Source organism: Symphodus melops, assembly GCF_947650265.1.
Source record: "Symphodus melops genome assembly, chromosome: 9".
NCBI lineage: Eukaryota > Metazoa > Chordata > Actinopteri > Labriformes > Labridae > Symphodus > Symphodus melops.
The window spans coordinates 14,343,409-14,370,935 of NC_136699.1; the positions used below are offsets into that span (position 1 = coordinate 14,343,409).

Here is a 27,527-nt window from a genome sequence, read left to right on the forward strand (position 1 = left end):
ACAAAGGATAACCTTATCTTTATCTAAAAGACAGCCCCAGGCACAAGAACAGGATCAACAAGAACTGTATTTGCCATCCCGTGGCATAACACAACAGCACCCTGTATGTACAGAAAGGCCTCTGCTGCCTGTAGCTAGTTCAGTAAAGTGTGATCATAAATGTTCAGTGTGTGAGCTATTGAGGTGAAACAGGGAGGACTGGGAGTCAGAGGAGGACTGGATGCCTGAATAAACTCCTCCAGGTTGCTGTGGCGATAATGAGCACATCACACAGCGAAGGACCCATTCATCTCGTCCTTAATAGTTCACACACAGTATTTTGTTTCTCCTCAGACTCACCAAGTCGTCATGCATTCAAAGGTGTCTGGGTGTTAATCTCACACGATTGCATGTGAAGAACACCTTAGCCCGCCGCGTCTCATGTGGAAGTGGAGCTGTTAAAGGACTGAAAGCACAAAGCCAACAAAAGAACAACAGCATGGGTTGTTTTCATATTATGACTTTATTTGTTGGTTTAATAGAAAAAATGTGCCTCTTTTGTTACAGATTCAAAATTACTTTGACAAAACACAAAATTACATCAATTCTTCTAGCAGCATGACTTAATTTCAGATCTTGTGGCGTCACTGGCCTAGTTAGCACATTTTGTAAAATGACAAAAATATAGAAAACAGAAATATGAATTAACGTTTGTAAAAAGAAACAGGTATAGCATGTGTAAGAAGGACAAGCTGAACAGACAGGCCATAGAGGTTTAACTGCAGCAGGAAAGTTTAGCCGAGCCCAGCACTGAAGTCTTACTCCTATATGAACATGTAAGGCTGTAGGAAGGCCCGAGCCCAGAGATGCCCTGGGACCATAGGGAAACATAAATCAGATCTTATCAACAGAATCTGGAGCAGTTATGTCTGGGAAAACAGAAAGGCTACAGTACAGCAAGTGAAAAATCTACATGATTAATACAATGTTTTAAAAACAAGCGGAGCAAATGAAGGTCTATACAATACACTGGTTTAAACCCGATGACTGGATCTGGAAACAGCAGAGATAGCAATTAAATAGATCATTGCATTTTGACTCACAGCTCAGTCTCTTGATGCATAGATCTTCAGTGACCTGGTCTCAAATACTGTTTGTATGGCTGAGAAAAAGAAGGCTAGTTAAACAGATTGAGGTCATAAGAGCAGAGAAATGGCATACTGCAGGGAGGACTTACACGGTTTTAAGTTGCAGTGGTTTGGCCTGACTTCAAGTCAGGTGGTTTTTCTGCCAGAGGAAAAGTGTAATGAGGTTAGACCAAGCTCTGATTACTGACAGCTGACTGAAAGATAACAGCAGCAAATGAGAAAAGAAAATCTGATTCAAAAAAGAAAAATAAACAGCACATTAATAGTTAATTTTATATCAAAATTGACATGTCAAGCACTACATTTGGTGTGTAACATCAGAGAGACCAAAAAGTATGTGCTAACTATATATTGTCATGAGTAAGACAAGGTTCACACAAGCCTGTCCCTAATTATGTTCCAACTGTGAATCTCTGTAGCTCTGGACTGCTCACTGTGACACAGGAAAGCATCAGAAGATTACAACCACAACAAATACCTGGAGAGAAATGTACTGATTTCACCAGTGACAAACAGGGTAAAGTTTAACAACTCTAAATTGTCTTAAGATTAAAAAAAAAAAAAGCCATAATGACATAAATTGCAAGCCGTTATATGATTGAAGCATGAAGTAGTTGAAGTTTGGGTAAGGGACTCAAATTTAGGTTTGACTGTTAAACAGCACCAGAGAAGATAAATGTGAACTTGCGAGTCAACATTCATCATTTAGAGTCTGACATGCTCGGACTTTAAGGAGTGAAGCGGCCACACAAAGTAGACCGTGAGCCCCACAACGCTGCATAGACTTTGGCAAGCCAAGCACTTGTTCAGAATCACTATGTTATCATCCAGATGTGAGATATCATTCTTCATTCATTCAGCTCCTTCACTTTGATATGTTTTGAAATCTGAACAATTAACCAACTTGATAGCCTTTATTCATTTCCAGTAACTGAAATGTATCGCTAAGGACACACTTAAAACTAACCAAAAACTATGATTTTAAAAAATGAACACAGTAAAAAAAACAAAAAAACAGTTCATGGTTGATTAAAAACCATCACAAAGTACATCACAGTACATATGTCGCTATTTATTTTTATTTTTTTTGTATAAAATTGAGCACTCAGCTGATTCAAAACAAAAACTAGATGACTGAGAAATTAAGAGAGGAAGCTTTTGAGATGGAATTAGGACTGAAAATGACTTTACAGATAAAAACAAAGAAAAATGATGTGTGAAAAATCACGTTCAAATCTGACAAAATCAATATACATGCTATGAGTTTAATGTGATTCTATTGTGTCACAGCTGTTCAGAAACTTTAAGGCAGATTTGTTTTAAACTGAGAATACTGCTTAGACTCAAATGATTTATTTTCTTTAAAAGTCATGCCTCCCATTTAAACTTTGTTAAACAGCATGATGTTCAATCTGCTGGCTAACACATATTAAATTAAATTCAACACATACACACAGGGGGAAAAAAACACAGAAGTTCATAGTAAAATTTAAAAAAAACACGTAAAAAACTAAACTTTTCTAAAACATCTTTAATGAGACGGACATCTTTGTGCATGGAAACGCATTCAGAATTTTGCAGCCATTGCAAAGCAAATGGCTGAGGTCATGCAATTTGGCTGCCAGAGGGAAAGCTCTCTCTGGTCATTTTCATTAATTTTCCAAATTGTGAGACTTTAGTGCCATAGGCCGCTAGTTTCACAGCAGTAAACTAGTGCAAATTTCAAAAAATTAAAAACAAATACTCCAAACATTTTAAATGTCAAATGTTATACAGTGGATGGATTCTGTCAATAGTGATTTTTTAATGCAGTTTCTAGAAATGATCTTCTAAACCATTTATACAATTAACCCCCCAAAAAAATCAGTGAACCATGTTTAACAAATCAGAAGCAGAATGATTCTGTTCAATTACTTAGACTAAAAATATCGTTCAGCAATTCAACAAATGTTTGTGTGTTTTAAAGGACTTCTTGATTGCTTTGATTGGAGGTTGATCTTAAACAGTTGATTCAAAATGCTTGCAAACTTACATTTACGGTTCACTGACAACTCAAGCAGCTAATGAACTACATCCTAACAGAATATTTTGCAATTGCATTGCCAATAAAATGTAACACTACCTCAGTCAAACTAGAGGCCTATGTTGTTACAACTCTGGGGGTTTTTTTCAGTTAAGTATTCAATTGTGATTCAGTGTCTCTTATCTGTATTTAAGAGTATTCCACATGATTAATAGTGGATGATTGCGATCCCGGAGGGAAACATGAGGCCGCGATGAAGAGGCTGATGGAGAAATGGCGTGGATCAAGAACAAAGAAGCAGTAGGGTGGAAGGCAAAACAAGGAGGAAGAGTTGAATCTCTAAACTGATAACGCACCGACTGTTTAAGTATGACGAATGGAAGTCTGACTTGAAAAATGGTGGCACCAAACACACACTACACTAATGAGGTTTCTGAGGAAGCGAGGTTGATTGTAACCAGGCGTTTGGCAGCTTTGTGGCTCTGAGACCTGATTGAGATTACAACACACACTCAGTACTGACACACTCGAGAGTAATGCAGAATGTCAACGTGTTCGACTGGATTGCTGAGGATTGTTTGATCACTGAGGTATCGGTGTATGTTTCCTATCCAGAGGAGTTTGTCCTATAGTAATACCCTCCACACAAAAAACTACACTTAGAAGTGAGGTTTGTGTAGCTTTTAAGCTCTTTAGCATTTTCAACACATAAGCCAACTGAAACGTGACAGTGAGAGCAAAGAGGGGGACTGACAAAAAGAAAAACACCTCAACGTCACCTTCCTAAAGTTCCCCCCTTGCTGCTATTCATCTATGCACTTAACCGCCGAGTTAAACACAGTCAATTATTGCAGCTCTATTTACACCCGTTCATAAAAACTGTCAAAGAGAACTCATAATGTCAGAGTGTGAACGGCAAACAGTCCTCCCAAAAAAAAAGGAACATCTCATTAAAGCTAAGATGTTTTGTTTCATTACTGCCAACACAGTGAGTGACGCAGATCACAAACCAAAGCAGCAAATCGATGTGATTATCTGTGTGACGGTCAGATGAGGTCTCAAGCCATTTGGCAGCTTCATTAGTTGTAACGAACAGATTGTAACATAGATGCCTAAACACCTCCACAATATAAAAAATTAAGTGCTGCACGTAAGCCGCACTCACAATCTCACATTCAAAGAGAGGAAACGTTCACGAAATGCCTTTTCCAAAGATGAAGAAAATGTGCACAACCAACAGCTGTCAACTTTCAAAACTCTACAACAGCAAGATTCCTGCTCCAAAGAGTACACAGTGTTCACAATACAAGAAGAATGAAATATTATAACAAACACAGTTTACTCGGATTTGACTAGCACCCTGCTAAAACCTTAAAAGGCCAGTGAAAAGTGTTTAGTGTGGCGATTGGAAAACAAACTCTAAAAGTTAAGGCTGCACAGGCTGAGGAGACAAGACCTGGTATCAGCTGTAGTGTTTTGTTTCATTAACTCAGGCAGCTCTCATAACTCAACGTGTTTACTTTGACTACCTACATAAGCTGAAAGGTCACTGACCTATATATTAAAAGGAGACGTCTAAAACTCTAGTGTTATGGCATATGAATCCCTTGCAGGCAGGCTGGTAGAGTGTAACATTTGGTGTTGTTTTTCGAGCCTGGGTTGTTGCGAGGACTGTATATTACAGTGTGCGGTTGATTCAAGGTGATTGTGTCTGGTGGCTGATCTCTCAGAATAATCCACTCTCCTGTGACATTTAACAAAAAAATGTAACTCCTGTAGTCACCGCAGTAGAAAAGAAGTGGCATGAGAACCATGAATATCACTCAAGATGAAATTGTTTTCCTATTTCGAAAACTCAAATCAAATGCATGTGTTAGAAAATTAGATGCAAATAGTTCTACATTGACTGTGAATGTATCCCTTCATTGATTCTTGTTTTAATATGCCTCTTATCCTAATGTGTTGGTGTCAAATCTAAAAATAAAGAGCTTCAAAAAGCTATTGTAGCAAGGTCAAAGCTGAGAAATCACAAACTACCTCTGTTCCTTCAAATATCTTCATTTCTTTCCTCTTGGAGGTTTACGTTACAACAGAGTCCTAACTCATGAAACAATCCAAGTCGAGACTGTGTCGTGCTTTTCCTCCAATCACATCCATGGTCCTACTCTGAGGTGCCGTCTCTTAATCCTCTCTGTGGCTGGTAGCCAGAGTGCCCCTCTCTCTCTCTTTTTTTTTTTTTTATTTCTCTCCACTTGAAAATAAGGAACAAACAGTGAGAGTCCAGCAGGGTTAGAAGGTTAGAGGTCAGCCAACAGGAAGTTCATGTTTGGGAGGAGGTAAAATTAAGGATGAGAAAAGGTGCTGGTGGGCAGAATCCCTGAAGACAAAAGAAAACAGAGTAAAGTTAAATGTAAGAACATATATAGAACATATATGCTTGATATGCATTTCATATCAAGCATATACATACACTGAATATTTCACCTTTGTACAGTGCCACTCAGATGTGCGTCTCAACGTCAGTGTAGCCAGGCAGGATGACTCCATTGGAGCAGCCCTTTGACTCCTCTGCTGGAGGGGCGGTTGGTAACATGTGGGCGGTTGTGGACGTTTCCTCTGATGCTCCTGCCGCCTGGCCTCTCTGAAGCTTTCGGTGTATCAGTGGGACAAAAAACAGCACTATACCTCCAACTATAGGAGGCACCCCGGCCAGGGAGAAGGCCACCGTGTAGTTCCCAAAGTAATCATGGAGGAGACCTGCGTGCATAGAGGAACACAGTTCACATAGTCATGTCAGCGAAAAATCCAGCCAAACAGAAAATATATTTTGAAAGACATCATTGATGCCTCCAGGGAAACAGATTGAGTTCAGAAGATCATGTTTGTGTTGACACAACTGGAGCTAGGTAGCAATTAGCCTATCTTAGCTTTAAGCCTGGAAGATTGTGAAATAAATACTGCTAATCTCTTCCTCAATCTGAACTAAAGTTCTCTAATACCTTATCGTACTCGATGCAGCAGCAGTACTGTTGGTGTCTGAGAAGGCTTTATCTTAAATTGGTGATAAAAAAAAAAAAAAAAGCTATTTTAAATGCTAAGCTAGGCTCATTTTATCCTGGTTCCTCACTTGAAAATGTATAAGTAAGACAGGTGAAGCTAGTTTATTGGAATTCTATAAGAAAAAGCAAAAATGCTAATTTTCTAAAAAGCTGAGCTGACCTCTCACTTAGCTTTGGCTGTGTCGAAATGTACTTCATTGTTTTTGTGTAATATAAAGCTTTGTCACTGAATATGATACACTCTCCTTTGATTTGGTTACAAATACATTACTGTCTGCTAAAACGTCAACACTAGAATAGCCAATGGGTTACATCAATACAATACGATAATAAAGAATTCCTAAAAAACTTATTTATCTTTTTCAATTGAATGTTGTTTCTGTACAAACTCCAACTCCTCCCCCTGTAAAAGAAGTTGATGCTATTGTGAAACATTACATCACGCCCTGCCCATGGTACATATATGCACATCCTATATTTAACTGTATGTATGCTGAAGCAAACAAACTGTACCACTGTGACAAAGCAGGGTTCGACAAGTTCAACACGCTGCTCTGAATGTTTAATCTACCGCTGCGCTTGTGACACAAGAGGAGTGGGAGGCGTGTGCCCGTACATTGTTGCTTGTAACATATGCATTCTTGCTCATGAACTGTACAGACTGTACTGTACTCATGTTGACCCACTGATAATCCCATTCAGACTTTGAGGAGCCTTGCTGCCTTTGTTTTTGATGTATATAAATGGCCTTAATTTGATTACCGTAAATGAAACACAAATATCTACTGTGCTACTGTAGGTAGAGACTATATCTGACTTGCCATAAAATACATAATGCACTGTATGTTATACTGAAAAATACACAGACAGACAGACAGACAGACAGACAGACAGACAGACAGACAGACAGACAGACAGACAGACAGACAGACAGACAGACCTCTGAATATCATCATGTTATATTTGTTTACTTTTGGAGTTATTTAGTAGATAATGTTTAAATTCAGGGATATTGCAAAGAAAAATTGAAACCTTTTGCCATTACATGTATCGTACTTGTCTCTGAATGCTTCTCTGTGTGAGCAGTCAGGAAGGTCACCATGCCGGACAGTTACACTGTTAAAGTGTCATCCTGCATACATGATGCCATTATTCCTCTGAGGAGACGTTGTCACAGACATGAATTGCATTGAAACTGTATTAAGCATTTTCAAAAAGAGATCTCTTTGTATTCCTTTTAATAAATTCAACAGATTGAGACATTTTTTGTCTGGAGAAATACTTCATGTAGTTCATAACAACACTGGGAATCAGCAAGTTTCAAAGCCGCAGCCACAAATGGGGTGTTATGTGTTAAAAGCAGGCAAAGTATGTGTGAGATCTGAAAGAGTTTGGCAGAGAATGAAAGCCTGAGAACGCCTGAGTCATCATTAATTTTCAGCCTTCGCTGCTTTCTTATACATGTCTATTATTAGAGAGCTTGGAAAAAAGAATGGCAGAGGAGAGAAGAGGTGGTAGAGAACACAAAAAGAGAGTTGTGTACAGTCTGTTTGTCCTGAAGGCAAATCCCTAAAGACAGCAGGCAGCTGGCTCTAAGCCCTAGCCTGCATTTGTCTTACTTTGCTCCCCTCCATGTTTTCTATCCAACTGTTTCAAACAGCTCATATCCATCAACTTGATGTGTGCTGTAACTGTTTACATCCTTTCAGGTTGAAGTTCAGGGGAAACCAACCTTTTTCAGTAGCAGCTAATCTTCTGGAGCGCTTTCCCTCCACATGTTGATCTGCTGACCAACACACTGCCTGTTTTTAAATCAAACCTTAGAAGGACTTTTATTCCTTGGCTTTTGGCTCGGCATGAGGGATGGCTTTTATCCTTTTCTTATATATCAGTCAGAACAGTATTCTTTATGTGTTGTTGTTTCGCACTAGTCTTTGTGTTTAGTGTGTCTACTTTGTTTATATTTGATTCATATTTCCTTTCACAGCTTCGCTGATAACATCCAACTCTATCTGCCTTTTTAAACTAAATGTCAGGATTCAATGCTGCCAATGCTGAACTGTCTGAATGATCTTAAAATATGGATGAAGTTGAATTTTCTAAAACTGAAAAAAAAAAAAGAAGTTAAACATTGTTATATTTGGACAGCCACAGCTTATCGATGACTGTGAACCTATTAGTTCTCTGGCTTTCCACAAACGTCAATGTGTAAGAAATCTTGTTGTGATCTTTGACACTCGGTTTACATTTCACAAGCACTTCGTGTCACTGGTGAAAACCAGCTTTTTCTCCTCTCTTATCCGCCCCCAGGCTGTGAAAAATAAATGGGACAGGATTACACACGTGTGGCCTCTCTTCATTGGCTTCCTATCTGCTACAGGGTTGATTTTAAGATTGTATTGTATGTTTTTAAGGTTTTAAATGGATTAATACCTTCTTAGAATTTTCATGACATCACAATCCAGTTAGACCACTTCAAACCAACTGCTCCTGGAAGTACCAGAATCCAAACCTTAAAACAGAGGGGATTGAGCCTTTGTGGGGGATACTCCTAAACTTTGGAAAACTTTCCTTAACCACAAGTTCTGCTCAGTCAATCTACATTTTTAGGTCACTGCTGAAGACACATTTCTTCTCGATGCTATTTAAATAGGTTTGTTTTGTTCTCTTACTTGTTTTATTCTAGTGTTTCAGAATCGTTGTTTGTGGATGCTCTTAGTCTTTTAATTTTTAATTGTATTGTTTCTCTCTTAGTTGTACAGCAATATGGGCAACGTTGTTTTGAATGTGCTGTATGAATAAACTGAATGTGACTTGATTGTAAAGCATGTTGGTCATGTGTTGCTGTTTAAAGTAAAAAGTACTTCATAAAACATTTGAATTGGATCCTGAAGTCAGTGCAATAAGTGAGATCGCCTTTACCTACCGTAATCTAAATTATTCAGCACAGAAAAGGTGACAAACAGCATTCTTCTTACCAGCGATGGGTGGACCTGCTGTCATGGGAAGTGCCATAAGTCCAAGAAGGTAGCCTATGGCTTGCGAAGCCTGCATGGGCCCAACCAGCTCAAAAGCTATAGGAGCCATCATGGTTAGGAAGCAACCGTCACACAGCCCCAGGAACACACACACAACCACCAGACCCTCAAACACTTTGCACTGAGGAATCAGCATGGACATCAGGCCCAGAGCCATGAAGGACACCACCTGAAACAGACAGCAAGAACCCTTTAACAAGATTGACACTTGAGATAAGTAACTACTAATTAGCAGGTGGCAACTAAAAACACAATAAGAAACAATGTAGTTGATGGGTACACAGGATCACGGGGGTCATTTTCTTCACTGTCAAACAACCACATCTTCCAATGGCAATTTAAAGCATGGAATGTTTTCTAGCAAGAAAACTCCTACATAATCTTACATTAGCTAAGACTTAAAGCCCTTCTATAATGATTGTAGTGTAATGTAATTCTGCAAAACAGTACGACAAACTTTTGATAACTCAGCTAACAGTAATATTATCTATTAAGTGGCTTAAGACTCATGTAGCTTTTGTCTGGCTGTAGCTAACAGACGTTCAAATATGTTGTTTATATTTATAATTTGGATAGATTTCTTTCAAGATTTTGAATACATATTGACTGCTAGCTGCTAAGCAATCAATAACAGGTAAAACAAAATAAAGAATCAAATAGTAAGCAATTAATAAAATAATAAGGTAGCCATGTGAATACAGTAGAAGTAGAGATAGCCAGTGCCTGATTGATTGATTTCAGCTTAAACTATCATTTTTAGTCAAGGCACTGGTGTTGTGAAATAGCTTTGGTTAGAAAGACATGTAGAGTTCACAGCTGCTTCTAGACCGTCAATGCTTCCCTGTTCTTGTTTTTTTTTTCTCACTGTTCTTTAGTAAACTACTTTACAAAAAACTGACATCAGTGATGGGGAAATGTACAAACTGTTTCTATCCCTGTGCTCCTTACTTGATAGTTAAGCTCCCGCCACTGGGCCTTTGTCTTTAACTGTAAACAGTCTGTTGTTTGTATGACGTTTGTAAGCGTTTACCCTGAGGCTACAATGAGGACAGCAAGCTTAAAGTTAAGAAAACTGTTGTAAATCTGATGACTGCCACTGAGCTGGGTTAAATACTTAAAAAAAAACACTTAGTTGCAATTAATGTAAAATCAAATTAAACAATAAAAGCCGATTTAATGTGTTGCTTTTGTTTCCACAAGCAAGGTGAGAAAAAAATTGCTGGAGTAGGCAAGACACCCAATTCAACTCATGCATATGTGGGGATTATGAGTAAGCCAAAGACAAATAATAAAGCTGTGGATTGTTTATATAATCAAATCACATTATAGGCTGATCATAGCATGAAGGTCGGTGCTTTGTGTTTTTTAGAAGCTACGTATCTGCCTGTTGGTACTCGTTTAAACTTTCAGCTTCCACAGTTCATGACTTTAATCCTCTGAACTGTAAAATAAGGATCTGTGACTCAACAACATACTGAGAAAGTCTTACTTTAAACCCCTCACAATAAAAACACTGTAAAAAAAATCAGACTCAGAGAGTACTAATAGGGTTTTAAGCAGTATGCTGAAAAGGCACTCTGGTTCAAAGGATACAAATCTCTGCACAATCCAAATGTCTAGTTGTTCACTTACACTTGGGGTTTTTTTGTATTACCATGTTAACATTTATTATTGATGTTTTTCAACCAGCATTGCTCGTTGATCTCAGCATGACCCAGTGTCCGACTGCTGAATTGCACAGTTGAAATATAACTTGAAAATTCCCATTGAAAGTTGTGGCCAAAACAGCTAAATGATTATTTCATTTGTATTCAAATAAACATCAATCAACACCACCAGGTTCTTTTATATTTACTCCTCAGATTTTGTTTTGTTATCACCATTATGCAGGCAGATTATTTATTTTTTTTGTACTTTTATGATATTATCGGGCTCTCATAAATACTGCCTTGACAGAAGTACATTTTTAGTGTGGAGAATTACTGAGAAAGAGAGACAGACAGAGCACATTTAAGAATGAACAACAACATTGAGAGTAAAGATACACAAGAAACACAACCTACAATGCCAGGCACCAGAGGAAAGTAGTTAAGTGCATCAGATCAGGACTATTCATGTCTTTATATCAATCAGAAGAATCTTAATTAGATTGGATACAAAATAACATGATGGCAAACTTAATTCATGCCGTTGTCACACCACTACATGAAATTTGCATAAATACAAAGACGAGTTGACTATCCACTTTGCGCTCCTTTAGACAACTCTCACCTGCATGTAGATCTTTTTAACTCCCGGAATGTGATCTCCAATCTTGCCAAAAGCAAGGCGTCCCAACCCAGAAGAAGCACCTATACACACCAGGAGCACCCATTCCTCTTCAGTGGCCTTGAACTGCTCCTTTACAAAGTTGATCTGAGATGCAGAGAGAGAACAAAACACACGTTACCTGCGAAGGGACTGCAGATGTAAATTAGCCTAGGGCTAACTCTGGTGCAATGCATCCAATGGTTACGTTTATGTTTTGATTGCACATGGTCCCTGACAAATAAAGTCAAATTGAAATTGACATGGCAGAATGATACTGCATGAGGAATCACGCACACAGCGTCTTGCTGTTGTTAAATGTGCTGCATTGGAAACTCTCCAGATGCTTAGGGATATTTCCCACAACCTGCCGTTGAACCTTTCGGTATGTTTTTGTGCTCCATTCCTTAGATGTCAATCAACTCAACAAGTGGGTGTGCATTTTTGGGGAGTGGAGGAATTATCCAAAAGCTGAGGTCTTTCAATAACAATATGTACTCATCCGAAGACCTCTGGAACAGCAGGGCAGGAAGAACCAACACATATAGGCCAGACCCTCCCACTCCGCTCAGCCCTGACCCCCCAAAAACCCAATCCAAAACATTAAACCACCCTCTGAAGTCCTTTCCTGAGCTTGTGAAATATTTTCTCTCCTTTGAAGGGCTCTACATTCATCAATGGCCATAGGATAGGCATGTTTAGGAATACAGGGAGCCCATACAGGAGAGGTTTCCTGAGGTGGTCGAGCCAATACAAAGGCCGGGGCTGTGTTTACATCTGGGCCTGGGCCTGAAACAACAGGCCTGACGGAGGGAGGCCGGAGCTGGAACATCCGACATCTGGATGGAGGGAGATCAACTTCACAGCTCCAAACTGAAGCTTTACACTTCATCATCCTCTTCCTTCACTATCCCACTATCTCACACCTAATTGGGCCAAAGGTAATGTGCAGATTTTGAATATGCACTCTGAATTTTAGACTGAATAAACATGAAGGGGAAAAGTACATTTTCTTTGAGCTTGAGGTAATTTTATTTGTCATCTCATCCTCATCTCCAGCAGAAATAAAAGTTGTGTTTTTTAAGCATGTTTTTAATTGTATTTTTAAAAAATCAAAACCTGCTTGGGGTACTTCACCTTATCATGTGTCTTTACCAGCAAATCTATCAACAAGCCTGGAGAGGGATGTTAGCACGGCACTTGTTTACTCTCATAGGTCAGATAAGCTTGGTACTGACATACCAAGTTTCAGCAGGAAACTTTTCTTTATTATTTTTCAGCGCCTGTTTACGCTGTGAAGCAGGCTGCTAGTGGGCTGGTCAGCTCAGTGTGACAGTCGAGCTGTGACTTACAGTACAGTATGTATGTCTTACTTCTGATGAAGTATTTTGATAAATGTTGGAAAAACAATTATCCAACTCAGACTGAAAAATAGCCAAACATGTTGTGTAACCCTTTAATATCTATGAAGAGGTCCAGATTCCTGCATTTTTACAGTCGCATGCCAAAAATGCCAAAGCATGTATTCCATATGAGGTGTTAGTTTATTCCTATTCAGATGAACAGAGAGCTGACAAGTGCACATAGCATACTATCTGCCATCAAAAACTACTAAAACATGAATTGAAATATAACTTGACTGGATGTTCAAGAAACTAGCACAGTATTTAAATTGTTTCATGTCACGACATACGATCTCTGGATAACCCAATTTATTCCTTGAACTAGCACACTCATTGTTATTCTTACCAGATGAATGTACGGCACAAAGTAGCCCAATACAGCTGTGGCTACTCCAAAGGCCCACACGCGGTAGGTCACGATGTGAAAAACACGTAGGTTGAAGTACTTCCTGACCTCACTCATGAAACGACTCCACCTGCTAGCCCCCTGAGCAGAGGCACCAGGCTGGGAATGGGGTTTTGCAGGGCCAGGAGCCATGCCTGGGGGCCCCATGCCTCCTCCGGGTGGCAGTAAAGGTTTAAACAATAGTGCCAGCAGGGCCTGGACAAGCATGAAGAGACTGAGGATCTGGAAGGTCCTGCTGAGGCCCAGAGGTTTCACCATTTTGTTTAGTAACACTGGGAGTCCTATGGAGAACAAGCTGGCTCCAGCAGTCACCACACCATTGGCCAAGCCGAGGCGCTGGCGAAAGTAGTGACCGAGGATGACCAGTGAGGGCTGGAAGGCGAAGGAGGAGCCACAGCCGAACAGAATGCCATATGTGAAATAGCGGAGGCTCAGGGAACTGCAACAGAAAAGAAATGTATTGATCCGGTTATTTGTTGAAGTTGCTTTTTTTATGACCAATGAAAGATGTGATGATTAGCCTTGAGGTAAACAAAGAGTCAAGAAAACCACCACTTATTCTGGCAGCTCATAAGAGAAGGGTTCTCAAAAAGGGTGTAAAGCTAACTATACTCGAAAGGGTTAAATTCCCCCGTGGACGTCAGGAGGAAAGTATTGTCTCACTTCCTTCACATCATTTATGAAAAAGGGAGAACGTTAAACAGGAGAGTGATGGAACTAGTCTTGGGTAATTTTTCCCATACGTTAACTTCATAACAATTTATTTTGTGTACGTGACAATTAGACTCAGTTACAGCCACAATTCATACCAGCAGTTTGGATTTAAGAGCTTCAGTACGACGATATGGAGGCTCCATAAAAAAACACCATACTGCCACGGCAGCTTGACGGAGGGTCAAACAAAACACTTTTTTCTATTTCTGTTCAAGTCTCAAAGCTTAGGCAATGTTTTGGCTCACAAACAACACTGTTTGTGAGCCCCCAGTAAGAGGTTTAACAAATGTACTGCTGTTCTGAAAGTGTTCCCAGAATTCCTGTCATACTTTATTTAACAACCTACTGCACATTGAAACAAGATTATGGTCTATATAGTGTGTGACATGTTAAGCCTATGTAGTAATAATTTATATCCGATCTGTTTGAGGCACAGTAAGTGATAATGTTGCTCATTTGAATTTCCTGAGTTTGGACGTTCATCTGCAGTTTTCAGTTGAGTTCAGAGATATTTGTACATAAATAGAAATGATCTGGTTAGAGCCGCAAGTTGAGCAAAAACAATATGTCTAGCTGAGCGGTCAATGTAGGAGATCACAGTAAGAAGGTTGAGGCTAAGAATTCATTAAACAAAAATATTTAGATGACATTTAAGATGTTTGAGGGGAAGTCAGAGGTTATATATTACTGTGCTAGTGTTGTACAAAATAAAAGGACATACGTTCTGACAGATTCTGGATTACAGTTAAAATTTCAGGGACCGGATCAGAAATGTTTCATTTTGTGTTTCAGAAAGATTTCTTTTTTCATCTAGAAGATTAAAGGAGACATTGAGGTTTATAATGATTCCCTAACAACAGAGCTCAGGGTTTATACAATGGATGGGACAGATGAAGAGACACAGGTATTAGGGTGGGGTGACATATTGTAAGGGGTCTAGGCAGGCATTGTATCATGGGCGGCTGATTCAAGGACTTTGGCCTCTGTACCTTAGGTACTTGCTCTAACCACTGAGCTAAACCAAGTGCCTTAGTGCCCTAATTATTCTCATTTTAAGATCATACAGTTAACAAGAGAAGCTTTACTGCACACTGGCTTACTTTGTAAAGGATGTACTGAGGAGCCCTAAAAAAGCCACCGTGGCCCCACTGACTGCCGTCTTCCTGCAGCCGAAGCGGTCGGTGAACATGCTGACCACGGGAGAACAGAAGAAGATCATTCCTATGGCGAGGGCCCCGACCCAGGCTGCGGAGGAAGTGAAAAAGAAAAGAATTCACCGTCAAAACAATGTGGAAATCTTGTGCGCCAAATCTTACACACATTTGTACACCTAGAAAAGACCAGAGTCCATGCAACAAGATATGCAATGTGAAATGGTAATCAACACATAACAGACAGGAAACAGTACTGTGCCATATGACTGAAGACAATGAAGAGGAATGGATTCTCTTTCCTGCATGGAAACAATATACTCACTCTGACTGTCATGTGTAGTATTGCAACAGGGTTTCAGTATTTCAACTGCCTCCTTTATTATTTGAAGGTGGAGAATTTGCCTTGAGGCAGCGTCATTACCACTTATTGTTACGCTGCTGAAAAACAGTGCAAAAACTCCCCATGAAACTAAGAAGAAAAATTATAAGAAATAAGACATTTAAGTGACTCTTCCCTTTGTAGTCTTTACTACATCCCTTTTTCTGCATATTGTTTTAAAACAAAAAAAAAGACCAATAAACAACAACAAGGCCTTTATGTATGAGCGCCTGCAATCAAAATCCGAGACAAATTTTAATCTTTCAGTCATGCATGATTATGTCATATTTGCAGATGTTTTGAAAAACAGAAAACCTTCTTCCCCCCCTTCTCTCGTATCTCTACTTGACACACATACATTAGACACACTCTTTATGGTACTTAAGCAGATCAAAAAGGGGATCAAAGCACATAGTTGTGCCCTGCGGTGTTATTTCAATACAGCGTTAGATCATAACTAGTCAGAGTGATTCAACAGAGACACCATGTTCCTTGAAGTGCAAACAAACAATTATCTGGGTCTGGTCTCCTGTGGAGCAAAGGTAGCTTTACTGTTGGGTCTGGGATGCAGGGCACATTTAGAGAGAACGAGGCCAGACTGATTTGTAATACAGGTGGATGGACTGATTTACACACACACAGACACACTACACAATCTGAGCCATACAGCACTATACAAACACTCTTTGTTGTACACATAATGTTGACATTAACATTCTGTACAATGTGTATCATACCATGTGTACATTATCTGGTACACAGTGTATTACAAAGTCACATTTGTAGAGTATAAGGGTGGGAACACCCTAAGCCTTCCTATAGTTTATTTTTTCTAAAGAAACAAGAGAGGAGGGGAATTCACCTACAGAACTTATCATGTCCTTCATGACTTCCCACCATTCAGAACTTTCAGTACAAAATGTTCAAGAAACATTTCATTGTATCACGATCATGTGGATTCCAACAGGTGCAGGAGTAAGGAAGGCTGGATGTTAAATAACAATGGTTGATCTACATTAGCATCTGAAACCACATGAAACTAAAAAAATGTTCACCAATGTTGCACGAGATCAGGTTGTCCCACTTCCCTTAAGAAGCAAAGGTGTTTGCCTAGCTTTCTACTAAGAGTCTTAGCATTACTTTAGCCACCATATTGCACCACTCATCCAGAGAGTTACCAACCTCTCACCTGAGGGACTCGGAACGCTTTAGACTTAATGCTTATCAGATCACTTTTAAATCATGAGGGAAATATGTGGCTCTTGTATTACATTAAATACATCTTCAGATCGACGCTACCTTTGCCTCTTACAAAACAAGCAGCCCATGTAAAGTTGTGCGCCTTGAACGAAAAGCGAAAGCTGAAAGAAATGCTCCTTAGAGCTGTTGAGATATGTTGAGTTAGTGTTTTATTCTCTGTTGGTGTCATCACTATCACATGCAATCCATTTCACAACACCAATAGATCATGGTGTTCTGAAATACAACTACATCATGACGCAATGAACGCAAAAAAAAATCATTTTCTGTGCTACACATTAACTCTGCTTAGCTCTTGCGTCATAAATGCCTCCAGGGTCATAGTATAACTAGAAACTGATGAATAATGTTTCAGGTTAGGCATCATGTAACATGTATACGACAGAACATTTGCACACAGGGAGGTTGGGCCTTCAGCTACAGGAAAGGGCATACTGTAGAAGTCATTAAATAACCTGCATGACTTCAGTTAAGTGGTAAGAACCTTCAAAGTACGAGATTCAGGAAAATAGATAGCAGCCTGTGCTGTGGGTTTGTGTCAGAAATAAAACATATAGCCTTAACATTCAATGAGGTACGCCCTGAAATATCACTATCCAGTAAATTCCAAACCTGATGGAATTGTATTGTGTTCACTTTGGATCGCAGTCCAATATTTTCGAGAAAATCCCCCCAAAAAACTACAGTTCTTTCCTCAATAGTGTTTCTCTAGCTTCTCATATTCCTTCCTATTAATGTTTCTGTCATCTAAATAGCCACCAGTGGCCCCTTCCATGTACCATTACCACATGTCCGGTTGGTTTGTTTGGAGGGACTACAGGATTTCAATACAGGCATTTTCAACCACCCATTGTGGTGTCTTCCATCAAGACTTCAGTTCTGCTATTTGTCTCCTGTTTCCAACCGTATCCTAAACATGCTGTCAGAGGAAGCCCGTAAAAATGTTTAACAGCTGATCACAATCGGCAGTCTGCTCCTATGAGACTTGGTTCTTCCTGCTCTTTTTTCCATATGCTCTTCCTGTACTGCTCATTTTAATGTTCCAGATGGAATTGCATTTGCTATGTAACCTCCAGCAATTGGGAATATGCATTAAACTTTAACCTGCATAATAAATCATGTCGATTCCATAGCCAAGAGGCTCTCAATCAAAACAACAACAGATGATGTCGAGGCTGGTGGGGAATCATGGGAGTGATACTAAACTTCTCCAACCCCGATAAAAACAACAGACTGTTGACAACAGGCGAAACCGACCAACGAGAGAGAATTATTTTACAGATAAGCTAATGTAACCAAGTTTAATTTACATTACATTTTTATCAAAGCATCACATACGGCAACAGTACGGCAGCTTTTGCTAGAAGTTCCCATTTCCTAATGTAGCGCACATTGACGTAACATTTTGCGTTTGACAAACGTGTCGTGTTCACCAAGACAATTCTGTAATGGCAGCCTGATAGTTAATTCAAAGAAATATAGGTCACTTTACAGGGAACACCGTGAAACTACAGGATAAAAACTACTGAGCAGCATAAAAGAAATATAATGTACAGTAGATCAAGAATTCAGACTATGACCAACAGCATATTTATCTTAATTTTTAAAAGCCATTTCTTGAGGGATGTTATCTTACAGGGAGATAGTGTAGAGTAATGTGGAAAATCCGACAGACAACATACAGTAACTGAGGCCCACGACACTGGATTAAACCACACCTTCAGTCTTCCTCTTATAGAAAATGGCTTGGAAGAGGAAAGACGCCTCACAGCAGGCAGCACCAATTTGACACGGTTGCAGAATAAAAGCTTGAGTACCAGTAATACCACCAACAGTGCCATACACTGATGGTTGTTGTCATGCTTTCACAAGTAGCACAATTACTTCACCCGAGCATCCATCAACAGGCTTTCCAGACTGAACCAATGTTGTGAAGCTTATTATAAATCCTTATGTGCTTGAAAGTATACACTCGAGACTCAAGACCACAGTGTTGTTTAAAAAAAGAAGGTATGTTGTCTACAGAAAACACTGTCAATGACTGATGCTCAGTCCTACCCCCTCCACCCCCACCTCCAACCCTGGCACAAGGAAAGGTCTGTGAGTGGAGTGTACTCATTATAGACAATTAGGTCTGAACACTTCCCAGCAAAATAGAACACAAATTGAAAAGATGTGTGTGTGTGTGTGTGTGTGTGTGTGTGTGTGTGTGTGTGTGTGTGTGTATGTGTTTATGTGATGGTGTGAAGGGGGCTTAGCAAGCTTTCCTCTCTCTAAGTGATGGATTCAATGCGACAGCCAGAGAGACTGTATAGGAGCCATCTGTACATCGAGAGAACAAACTTGTTGCATAAGGGAAACACTGCTGGAGTCTTTTGAATGTCCCCAGAGAGAACTCCACTTGTACGTGTCCTCTCAGACTAACTGAACTTTGCTGATGGCTGCACTGTTTGTTTTGTGAACTATGGACATTTTTTTTTCCAAGTACGCCATGTCTAAGGGTAAAATATTAAACAAGCACTGGATCCATGCACGATAAAGAGATAAGTGAAGCAAAAGAGTAGAAAGAATGCCTTTAAAATGCTGATGTGATTTTGGTCTGTTTGAACAAAGATCAGCAATGGCTTAATGTGAAATTTAACGCGCAATAAATTCCAGTTTAAATTTGAAAATGTAAACATCCTTGAAAGAAAACAAGTGTAGAATTCATAGCGCTTTATTTCCTACGTAAACAGAAATAAAGTTGTTCAAAGATTTTTTTTTGGCTGATTATTCTGAGTAACTAACATACTATACCTTGAAATGTTGATTTTAATCCTTCCAGCAGTATTAACAAAATGTTAATCATTCCATTGTAACGGTACAAGTCTGAGGCATACAGTATCAACAAACAAATAGAAAACTGTGTAAGATAGTCTACTATTAGTGAAAACAACTATTATGTAGGGAATCAACTGACTCAATCCAGACCTAATGTGCCAAAAACATCAAATACACATCCTTGTCCCAACACCATTTCCTTTGTCATGGGGAGGAAATTTGCAATCAACTGAACAATGCAGCCGTAAATGTCTTGGGTACTGTCAGTTTTAAGGAACAATAGCCATACGCAGTTTTAAAACGACTGTGGGACATGACTAAAGCTTTGGTACCCACTCCTTCAAGGCTTCATTAAATGTCCTTAGCAGGCGGTTGAACTTGACAGTGTGTTTTTAAAAGGTTGCAAACAGTCATTTCAACTGAATCAAACAACATGATTAAATACACAAAGAAATTGAGGCATACAATGATTTGATAACTTGAATATGTCGCACAGCACTAGTTTTAAAAGTGTGCACTAATGAAAGACAATTTAAAATAACGATGGTGTACTGAAGATAGAATCAGACCGGTCAGCTTTAGAGGAAGATTGTGCGTCTGTATACTGCAAACAAGTCATTACATAGACACAGAGGCACACACTTTTTGTGAAGTGATGGGATGCTCCCATGCTGTGTTTCAGGTGTTAAGTTATCAAAGAGAATTAACAGGTATGAATGCTGTGCAATTTTCTGACACCAATTCACCATTTTTTGAATAACGACTGAGTTAAAAGACATTTAATGGGGAAACTCCAGCGACACATCGGGCGACATTTTCTTCTAAAACAATATAACCTGTTAGCTACAGTTTGAAATCGGCTATACTGCCATATTAAGAAATTACCTTTCTTCCTGTTTTATTGTGTAATGCTAAAAAAAAAAACCAGTAATATCAGTTTACAGCCACCTCATAACTAGCAGTAACATTATCTATCTAAGCAACTGAACACTGACATTAGTGACTACAGTAAGTCACCATGATGTTGCTTTTATACTTTAAATAAAGCCAGATTTCCCTCAGATTTTCACTGCTGATCAATTGAGAGTAAACGAAATCTCTTGTTGGATTCTAAATTGTATTGGCTGTCCAATCTTGAACAAATTAGTATGATATTATGACATGTCGCTTTCCGTCCTGAGCAATGAGACAATAGTAAATGAGCCTCTTTAGCAGACCTGAAGATTACACATTTTTCAATAAAACTTTACTTCGATGTTAACATTTTAGAATTCATTTCTCACCAGGACTTGTTGCACTGATAAAAAAAAGGGGCGGAAAGAATAAACATTAAACCATTAATGAGAAATAAATTTAAATAAAAGTGCAAAAAAAAAAAAAAAAAAAAAATGGAATTCAAAATACTGATGCATCCATCAAACATTGATTGCACGTCTGCCATCTTGCATCGAGCAAAAGATGGCCGGTGCAAAGAGTGAAGAAATAATTAATGTTATTACTTTGATGTCAGAGTTCCTCATACTTCAAACGTTGTACTTCCAGGCTGTAAGACACCGTACATATTGCGATCATAAAGTCTAATTTTAGCATCACTTATATAACTAGATAATTACTGCCATGTACATCAGGTCAGGCTGCATAGTTGCAGAGGATTGCGAGCGAGTGTGAAACAAGTGATTTGGGGGACGAGCTGTAACAGATGGGAGAGGAGTTCCTTCAAAGAAGACAGCCTCAGCAGCCCATGAATGTGCTCTGACAGCGCGAGTCTCCGGCTGCTCGATGACGTGTAAAGCTGGGACAGCTCTGTTTGACGTTTGCTTTTAATATCATGCCACATGCTATTAATATTTATTGCTGTGTTCACTTGCTCAACGCTTGATACCATTAACAATGCAGGAGAGTGTGTGTGTGTGTGAGTGTGTGTGTGGGGGGTTATATACATTTTGGGATGGGTTTTTTTCCCCATGCATTGAGTACACTGTGTCAAATGGATACTGTTGCTCCAGATGTACAATCTGTTGTTATGCTGCTCTTATACTTAGTTTCGTTCAGCCTCTATCTGATGCTTGCAGGATTTTTAAAGCTTTTGATTCCTAAAGTTTAGACCTCATTTTCCAGAAAGGCTGGCTTGTAGATGTGAAAGGGATAATCATTTATCTTCTCCTTTGTAACAACGTATTTTGCTTTTGTAACTGCGAAATATATTAAATTAAAATAAAATGAAATGCTTCAATTTATTGGTAAAAAAAAAAAAAAAACAACAAAAAAAAAAAAACAATCCATGCTTGTGCTCTGTTCTTTCGCTGTACCTGCTGCCTGAGAGCGTGAGGAGCCTTATACAGTCTCGGATCCAACCTGAACCCGTTCCCCTGCCTTCTGGAATGCCAAAGATTCCATAGTTGTTCCTGATCTGCCAACCTGGGAGTTACAGCTGCCCTGGAGATGCTGTTTCAAACAGAGGCAACACAAAGCAGAGCAAAGTGCTGACAATACTGGGGAAAGAGCAGACACCTGTTTGAATGCTACAGGCAGGGGAATCCCTTCATTGAGTTGGTGCTTGGTGTTTATTAAAAGGTTTGGCACAAAGGTGTTGATCATGTCTGAGACCATCAGAGTATGTTTTATTTAAACTGTTAATTCCCATGATAGTAAGAATGGATCCTGTAATTTAACATTGTGTTTTAAATGCTGTTTTTCAGGCATTTCCACTCCTACAAAAAAAACAACAACTCCAATGTTGACACAAATCCTCTTGCTGTTTCTAGGTAATCGACAGCTGTTAAACATTGTCTACCAGCAGCTTCACTCTCCGAGGGGTTGAAAGTAAAATTAACTGTCTCCATGTCATATAATTGCCAAGCCAAAGATCACAGAATCAGGTCACAAAAAGAGGGCAGTGGCATGATGAAATACACATCCCACAGTTTGGCTGTCTCGAAACATTTAGGCCACATCCCAAACTCATCTTTCTTTTCTCAAAGGTTACCGCTGTCACTACGAGTCATTCTTTAATGCTGTGCATCAATGTTCAGGAGCTAGCATGGAAGTGTTTGTGCAACTTGTTGATATCTTTCCATTTCCAGCATGACTTTTTAAAGGTCCACTATGTCAAAGAATGAGTCTTTGAGCACACATTAAAGCCATTTACACATTATCAGTTCTTTTAAAGGAACTCCTTGCTGCCTCTGTGAGATATATATAGTGTCGATTTAGCATTGGAATAAAGAGAAACAAGCTATTTGTTTCTTTATAGAGGGAGCAGCATTGATGGAGACTGTGTTGCTGTTACACTCATGTGTTGATTTCTTCTCTGCAAAACTAATAATCAGAAAAAGTATTTAGCGCTCGTTACATTTGACATAAATAGGACACTATGTTCTTGGATAAGCCTCAGGGGATTTTTTTGCCTTCTCTCTGACTTTGTTCACACCAGTAGCATAAAGATGGAATTCATTCTCAGGGATCAATGAAAAACGTATCACTGGCTCACCCAGTGCCTTTTTTCAACTTGTTTTGAAAGCTCTGCAGCAGAGCTGTAATTAGAGCTTTTCTCCCTCATTTTAAGTAAGGCACACTGAACGACTAAACACCTCACAAAGTGCTCACTCCCCACTGAGTGCAACGGCACCACAGGTCTTTTTTTTCTTCTTTTTACACTTAGTACACATCTATACATGCCAGCAGTTTTGTATTGAACCTCTAATAGTGCCATGCTGAGCCCGTTGGGCAAAACATCATCTGCAAATCACAACAAGCTCACCTCTCCTTCATAAACTTCTTTTACTTTAAGAAAGAAAAATGCAATTGTTATCCCCCACCTTGTTAATCCAAAGTGATTTGAGGATAGTTTGTTTACCCCTGAAGGCCTAATAAATACCAGGAATAATGAAGTGAGTATAGAGAACTAATGGCAATCTCAACATTTGATTGCATTCAATGTCTGTCTGTCGCTTTAAGAAGAACGAGCTTAAGGTGTTCCACACGTCTGTGAATTCAGCTTTTACCGACTATGCCCTTTGATATTGTTCCAAATGAGACTTTAGAAATGTGACTATTGTATTTAAGCTGTTTCCCTCTGTTTTGTTCTGCTGCTGAGAGAAAAAGGTCAGGGCTTGGCTTAATCCTTTCACATATGAGAACAAGCAGGAATCAAATCCAAGGAACGGCTGGAGATGAAATCCTTAACAACCCCCCCCCCACCCCCCCAAAAAAAAGAGGGGGAGGTGAGCTGATAAGAAATACCTCCCTATAACTGCCTTGTGTTGAATGCAAGATAGAAGCTACATTTTTAGATGACTCATGAGATCCACTATCAGCCAAGCTGTGTCTGTTTTGAAGTTATAGCTGTTTTTAGGCTCTATCTAACCTGACAGAAATGGAGAACCTTGATTGGATTAGCAGACATTTTCTTTACATGAATCAGAAATGACCAAATAAAAAAAAACACAAGTTATCAATCTGTGCTCAAGTTAACATCTCAAATCATGTAAACGCCCCCCCCCCCCCCCCCCCCCCCTTGTCTTCCTCTCTTACTTTTCATACAGACATTGACAAATGATTGAATTTGTTCCAGAGAACAGTCTTAGAGGCATAATCCCTTCCCACATCATGACCTTAACCTTTTCTGGTGATTGTGGAACTTGACAGGATGTGAAGAAAAATACCCACTCCTGTTACATGTTGCTCCTCTCCTTAAAAAAAAAAAAGAAATCTTTTTTTCCCTTCCGATAATCCCTGGGCAGTGAGTTTCACGGTTTAGAACAGCCAGTTCACTCAAAGACAGACCGCATGTGAAAAATAGTCTCATAATGTACTGGTTACGCACACAGTTGTTAGTGTGATGAAACTTGCTGCAGGAGAAAACCATCTAGGGACAAAACCTCTGAAGATGCACTCCCTGGATGCTTCATTAGTGCTGTTGGCTTTTCAACGGGATTACACGAACACACATAAAACAACACCTGGACTGGCCAAATGTTATTAAATACATTTGGACTGGATCAAGATTGGATTCTGCAGTAAGCAATAACATGGACCAAACTGTGTTTGCATGGGTGTCTTAACAAAAGCCAATACAAACCATTGTCAATAATGAAGTCTTCCATGTGAAAATAATGTGTCAAAATGTGTCTATTTTATCAAGCTGCCATGTGCATTATGCTATTTTCCAGTGATAAAAAATAATAAAACCTTTTTCCAGCTTTCGCAAATGCTTGTTGAATGTTTCTGATACAGAAGAGCATAAAACAATTTCAAAACTGGTGTAATATATTTGGGGAAACAATGCAAAGTTGTGGGTATGAGGACATTCATTGTGCAGGTTTGCGCATAGGAGGATTGGACGTTTGGTTACTTTGAAGATGTCTGTGCTCTCTGAGGGCACCACTGTATAGTTGACAATTAAATGGATGCTTAAACCAACTTTTGGACTGAGTATTTCCACTTTGGTAACGAACCAAGAAAATGTCAATGAACAAAAAAGTGACTTGGACTATTTGTAGTCACACTTCATCGAGAGACTAATTTATCTCCTTCAAATAAGACTGAAGGTCTAATTCCTAAAAAAGGACATCAGGGATCTTTATGTCAAGAAGTATCTCCTTGTCTGTTGTAAGATTTAATCATTGTCAAGTTGGCATAGATCCCAGTTTACTTAAAATGATTTGAACATTCACCAGTGAACACTGGAGGTCAAATTACAAACAGAGAGGTTTACAGAGAAGCACTGAATCACGTACACCAAAATAAGTCTTAACAGCAGCTGTATTGTCACAAATGAAAATAAATTCCTTGAAATAAATCGGTCACGAGGTCCATTAGCTTCTTATATGTAGAAGCAATGTTCCAGTTTAGGGTGGATTTGATTTAACATACTGTGAAGAATTGAGTGGAACCAGAAATTCACAAGTTCCTCTGCCTTGGGTCACAGACTGTTAAATAATAGAAGTGAATCTGTATGGGAACATTTTTTTATCAAACGAGATCAACTGGTCTTTAAGTCAAAATTGATTCGCAGCAGCTATAGCTGGAGTTAAACTAACTGGGTTGTTCATGGCCAGGAGTCAGGACAGTTAATGACATATTAACCACTGAACGTCAGTGATGGTGTTCTCAAAAAGGTGCATGTTAACAAGTGGTAAGAGGCATGACACATCACGAACAGTGTGCTACTTTTAAGTGCCCCCCCCCCTCCCCCCTCCCCAGCTGACCCACATATGTATTTGAGGGATGTAAATGTATAGCATAGGCTATAAAACAAAAAAACAGTGACCCAAGACAAAAACAAAACAAAAAAACTTCCCTTCCTTATGTTTTCAATCTGATGGTGAGGATCACAACAGCACACAGTGTTGTTACTCACCCACTTTGAACTGAGACGTGTTGTCATGCTCCTCTCCCAGCGTCGCATGCAGGATGCCAAAAGAGTTTTGGATCCCAAAGATGGACCCATTGCACCAGGTTGCCGCAAAAACCACCAGCCAGCCGTAGCCTCCCTCTGGTGGGACGAACCCGGCTCCCTGATGTCCGGGGTTCTCCACATGTACCCCGGCCTCTGCCTCAGACACAGAGGACAGATGCGGCTTGGACCCGGCCTCAATCAGCTGCAAGGTGCTGTCCTCCTGCACGATTTTACACTCGCTGTCACCCGCCTGGTCCTCCTTACTCGTGTCTACTTGAGCATCTCTTTGCTCCATCTGAGGGTCTGCACCTGGCTCTTGTCTGTGGGACTCCGGCTGCGCCTGGTTGTCTAGCCCGTTGATCCCCATGTCTGCTCTGATTGAGAGGTTACTCTGGACTTTTGACGCACATGCATGAGATATAGGTCACTGACATAAGAGGACCAATTTGAATACCAGATTCGATTGGCTATCTGTCAAAATGCACGAGATAGACAGTCCTCAATCTTTGTCACACGAGGATTGCAACCTAAAAGTCTGAGCGTCAACTTGAGTGGATACACAAACCTGCAAAAGCCAAATGTGTCATTCTTGTCGGCGATCCTGTTTGTTTCCAGGAAATATTAGGCACCGCCTATTTCTCCTATACGTGTGAGCTGATCTGTCAAAGAACAGCCTATAGAGACCACACCATGTATTTACTTTTTGCTGGCTTCTCCACTCCGTTGCCAAAAATGATCATCAACCTGTGAAAGGTCCGCTCCGTCTCCACTTCGTCTCTTCCTGCTACACAGTCCGCGCGCGCTCCACAACATCCCTAAGTGATAAGACAATTGATAAGGCCATCCGTCTCTTTCATCTGCTGTCTTTAAATAGCTATAAATGTCAAATAGGAAGGCCCGTATGGATCCCACAGGCTGCCTCGACTCTTCAGTGTCAACATAGCTTGAGCCGTCATTCAACGACTTGTCTCCACCTCCCTTTCTCCGTGAATGGACAGTTCGAGCCAATCATCGTGCTCAATCGATATGACGACAGCATTTGTGGGAAGAGCTTACACTTCGGATTTCATCGGGATTAACGGAAAAACCCGACTATACAGTCCTTAAAGATACACATTCTCGTTTATAGGCTGCTGTCACGTATGTACTCTATACTTTCTGTGTTTGAGGGAAGGAGACTCTGAGCATTGAGAAGGACTGATAAAGCTGCTCTTAACTGTCAACTGTGACGGTTACACATACAGTTTACTGAGAAAGAAAAAAACTAACAAAAAGGAGGAATAGGCCTACAGGGTTTTCTCCTCAGGTGTTTATTTTAGCCTTCAGATATATGTCCTTCTTTCTTTATGTTAGAAAACATGTCATAGGCTCAATTAGTTTGTGGTTTTAATGAATGTTTACAAATAAGATTTCAGGCCTGAAGTCGGGTTCTTTGAC

General features: G+C 39.7%; 1 protein-coding gene across 2 annotated transcripts; it reads right to left on the reverse strand.

The window, feature by feature from the left end:
• Window positions 1-483: 483 nt before the first annotated feature.
• On the reverse strand, window positions 484-27,136 carry slc16a2 (solute carrier family 16 member 2). Of its 2 annotated transcripts, none has more exons than XM_079351590.1 (7): window positions 26,052-27,136; window positions 15,178-15,322; window positions 13,304-13,802; window positions 11,519-11,662; window positions 9,188-9,416; window positions 5,635-5,907; window positions 484-5,527 (listed from the first exon to the last, which is right to left on the reverse strand). In XM_079351590.1, the coding sequence occupies exons 1-6, from the start codon at window positions 26,455-26,457 to the stop codon at window positions 5,651-5,653; spliced, it is 1,680 nt and encodes a 559-aa protein (XP_079207716.1). In that variant the 5' UTR covers window positions 26,458-27,136; the 3' UTR covers window positions 484-5,527; window positions 5,635-5,650. The 2 variants fall into 2 exon arrangements, with proteins under 2 accessions (XP_079207716.1, XP_079207717.1); XM_079351591.1 differs by having other exon boundaries at window positions 5,621-5,907.
• Window positions 27,137-27,527: the final 391 nt, after the last annotated feature.

What these genes read in the sequence shown, in the direction of transcription:
- slc16a2 (XM_079351590.1), bottom strand. Translation starts at nt 26,457, where the DNA reads ATGGGGATCAACGGGCTAGACAACCAGGCGCAGCCGGAGTCCCACAGA. An exon ending in CACGTCTCAGTTCAAAGTGG is followed by an intron (nt 15,323 to 26,051) that starts GTGAGTAACAAC and finishes CTTCCTCCGCAG; the next exon opens with CCTGGGTCGGGGCCCTCGCC. An exon ending in CTCAGTACATCCTTTACAAA is followed by an intron (nt 13,803 to 15,177) that starts GTAAGCCAGTGT and finishes TTTCTGTTGCAG; the next exon opens with TTCCCTGAGCCTCCGCTATT.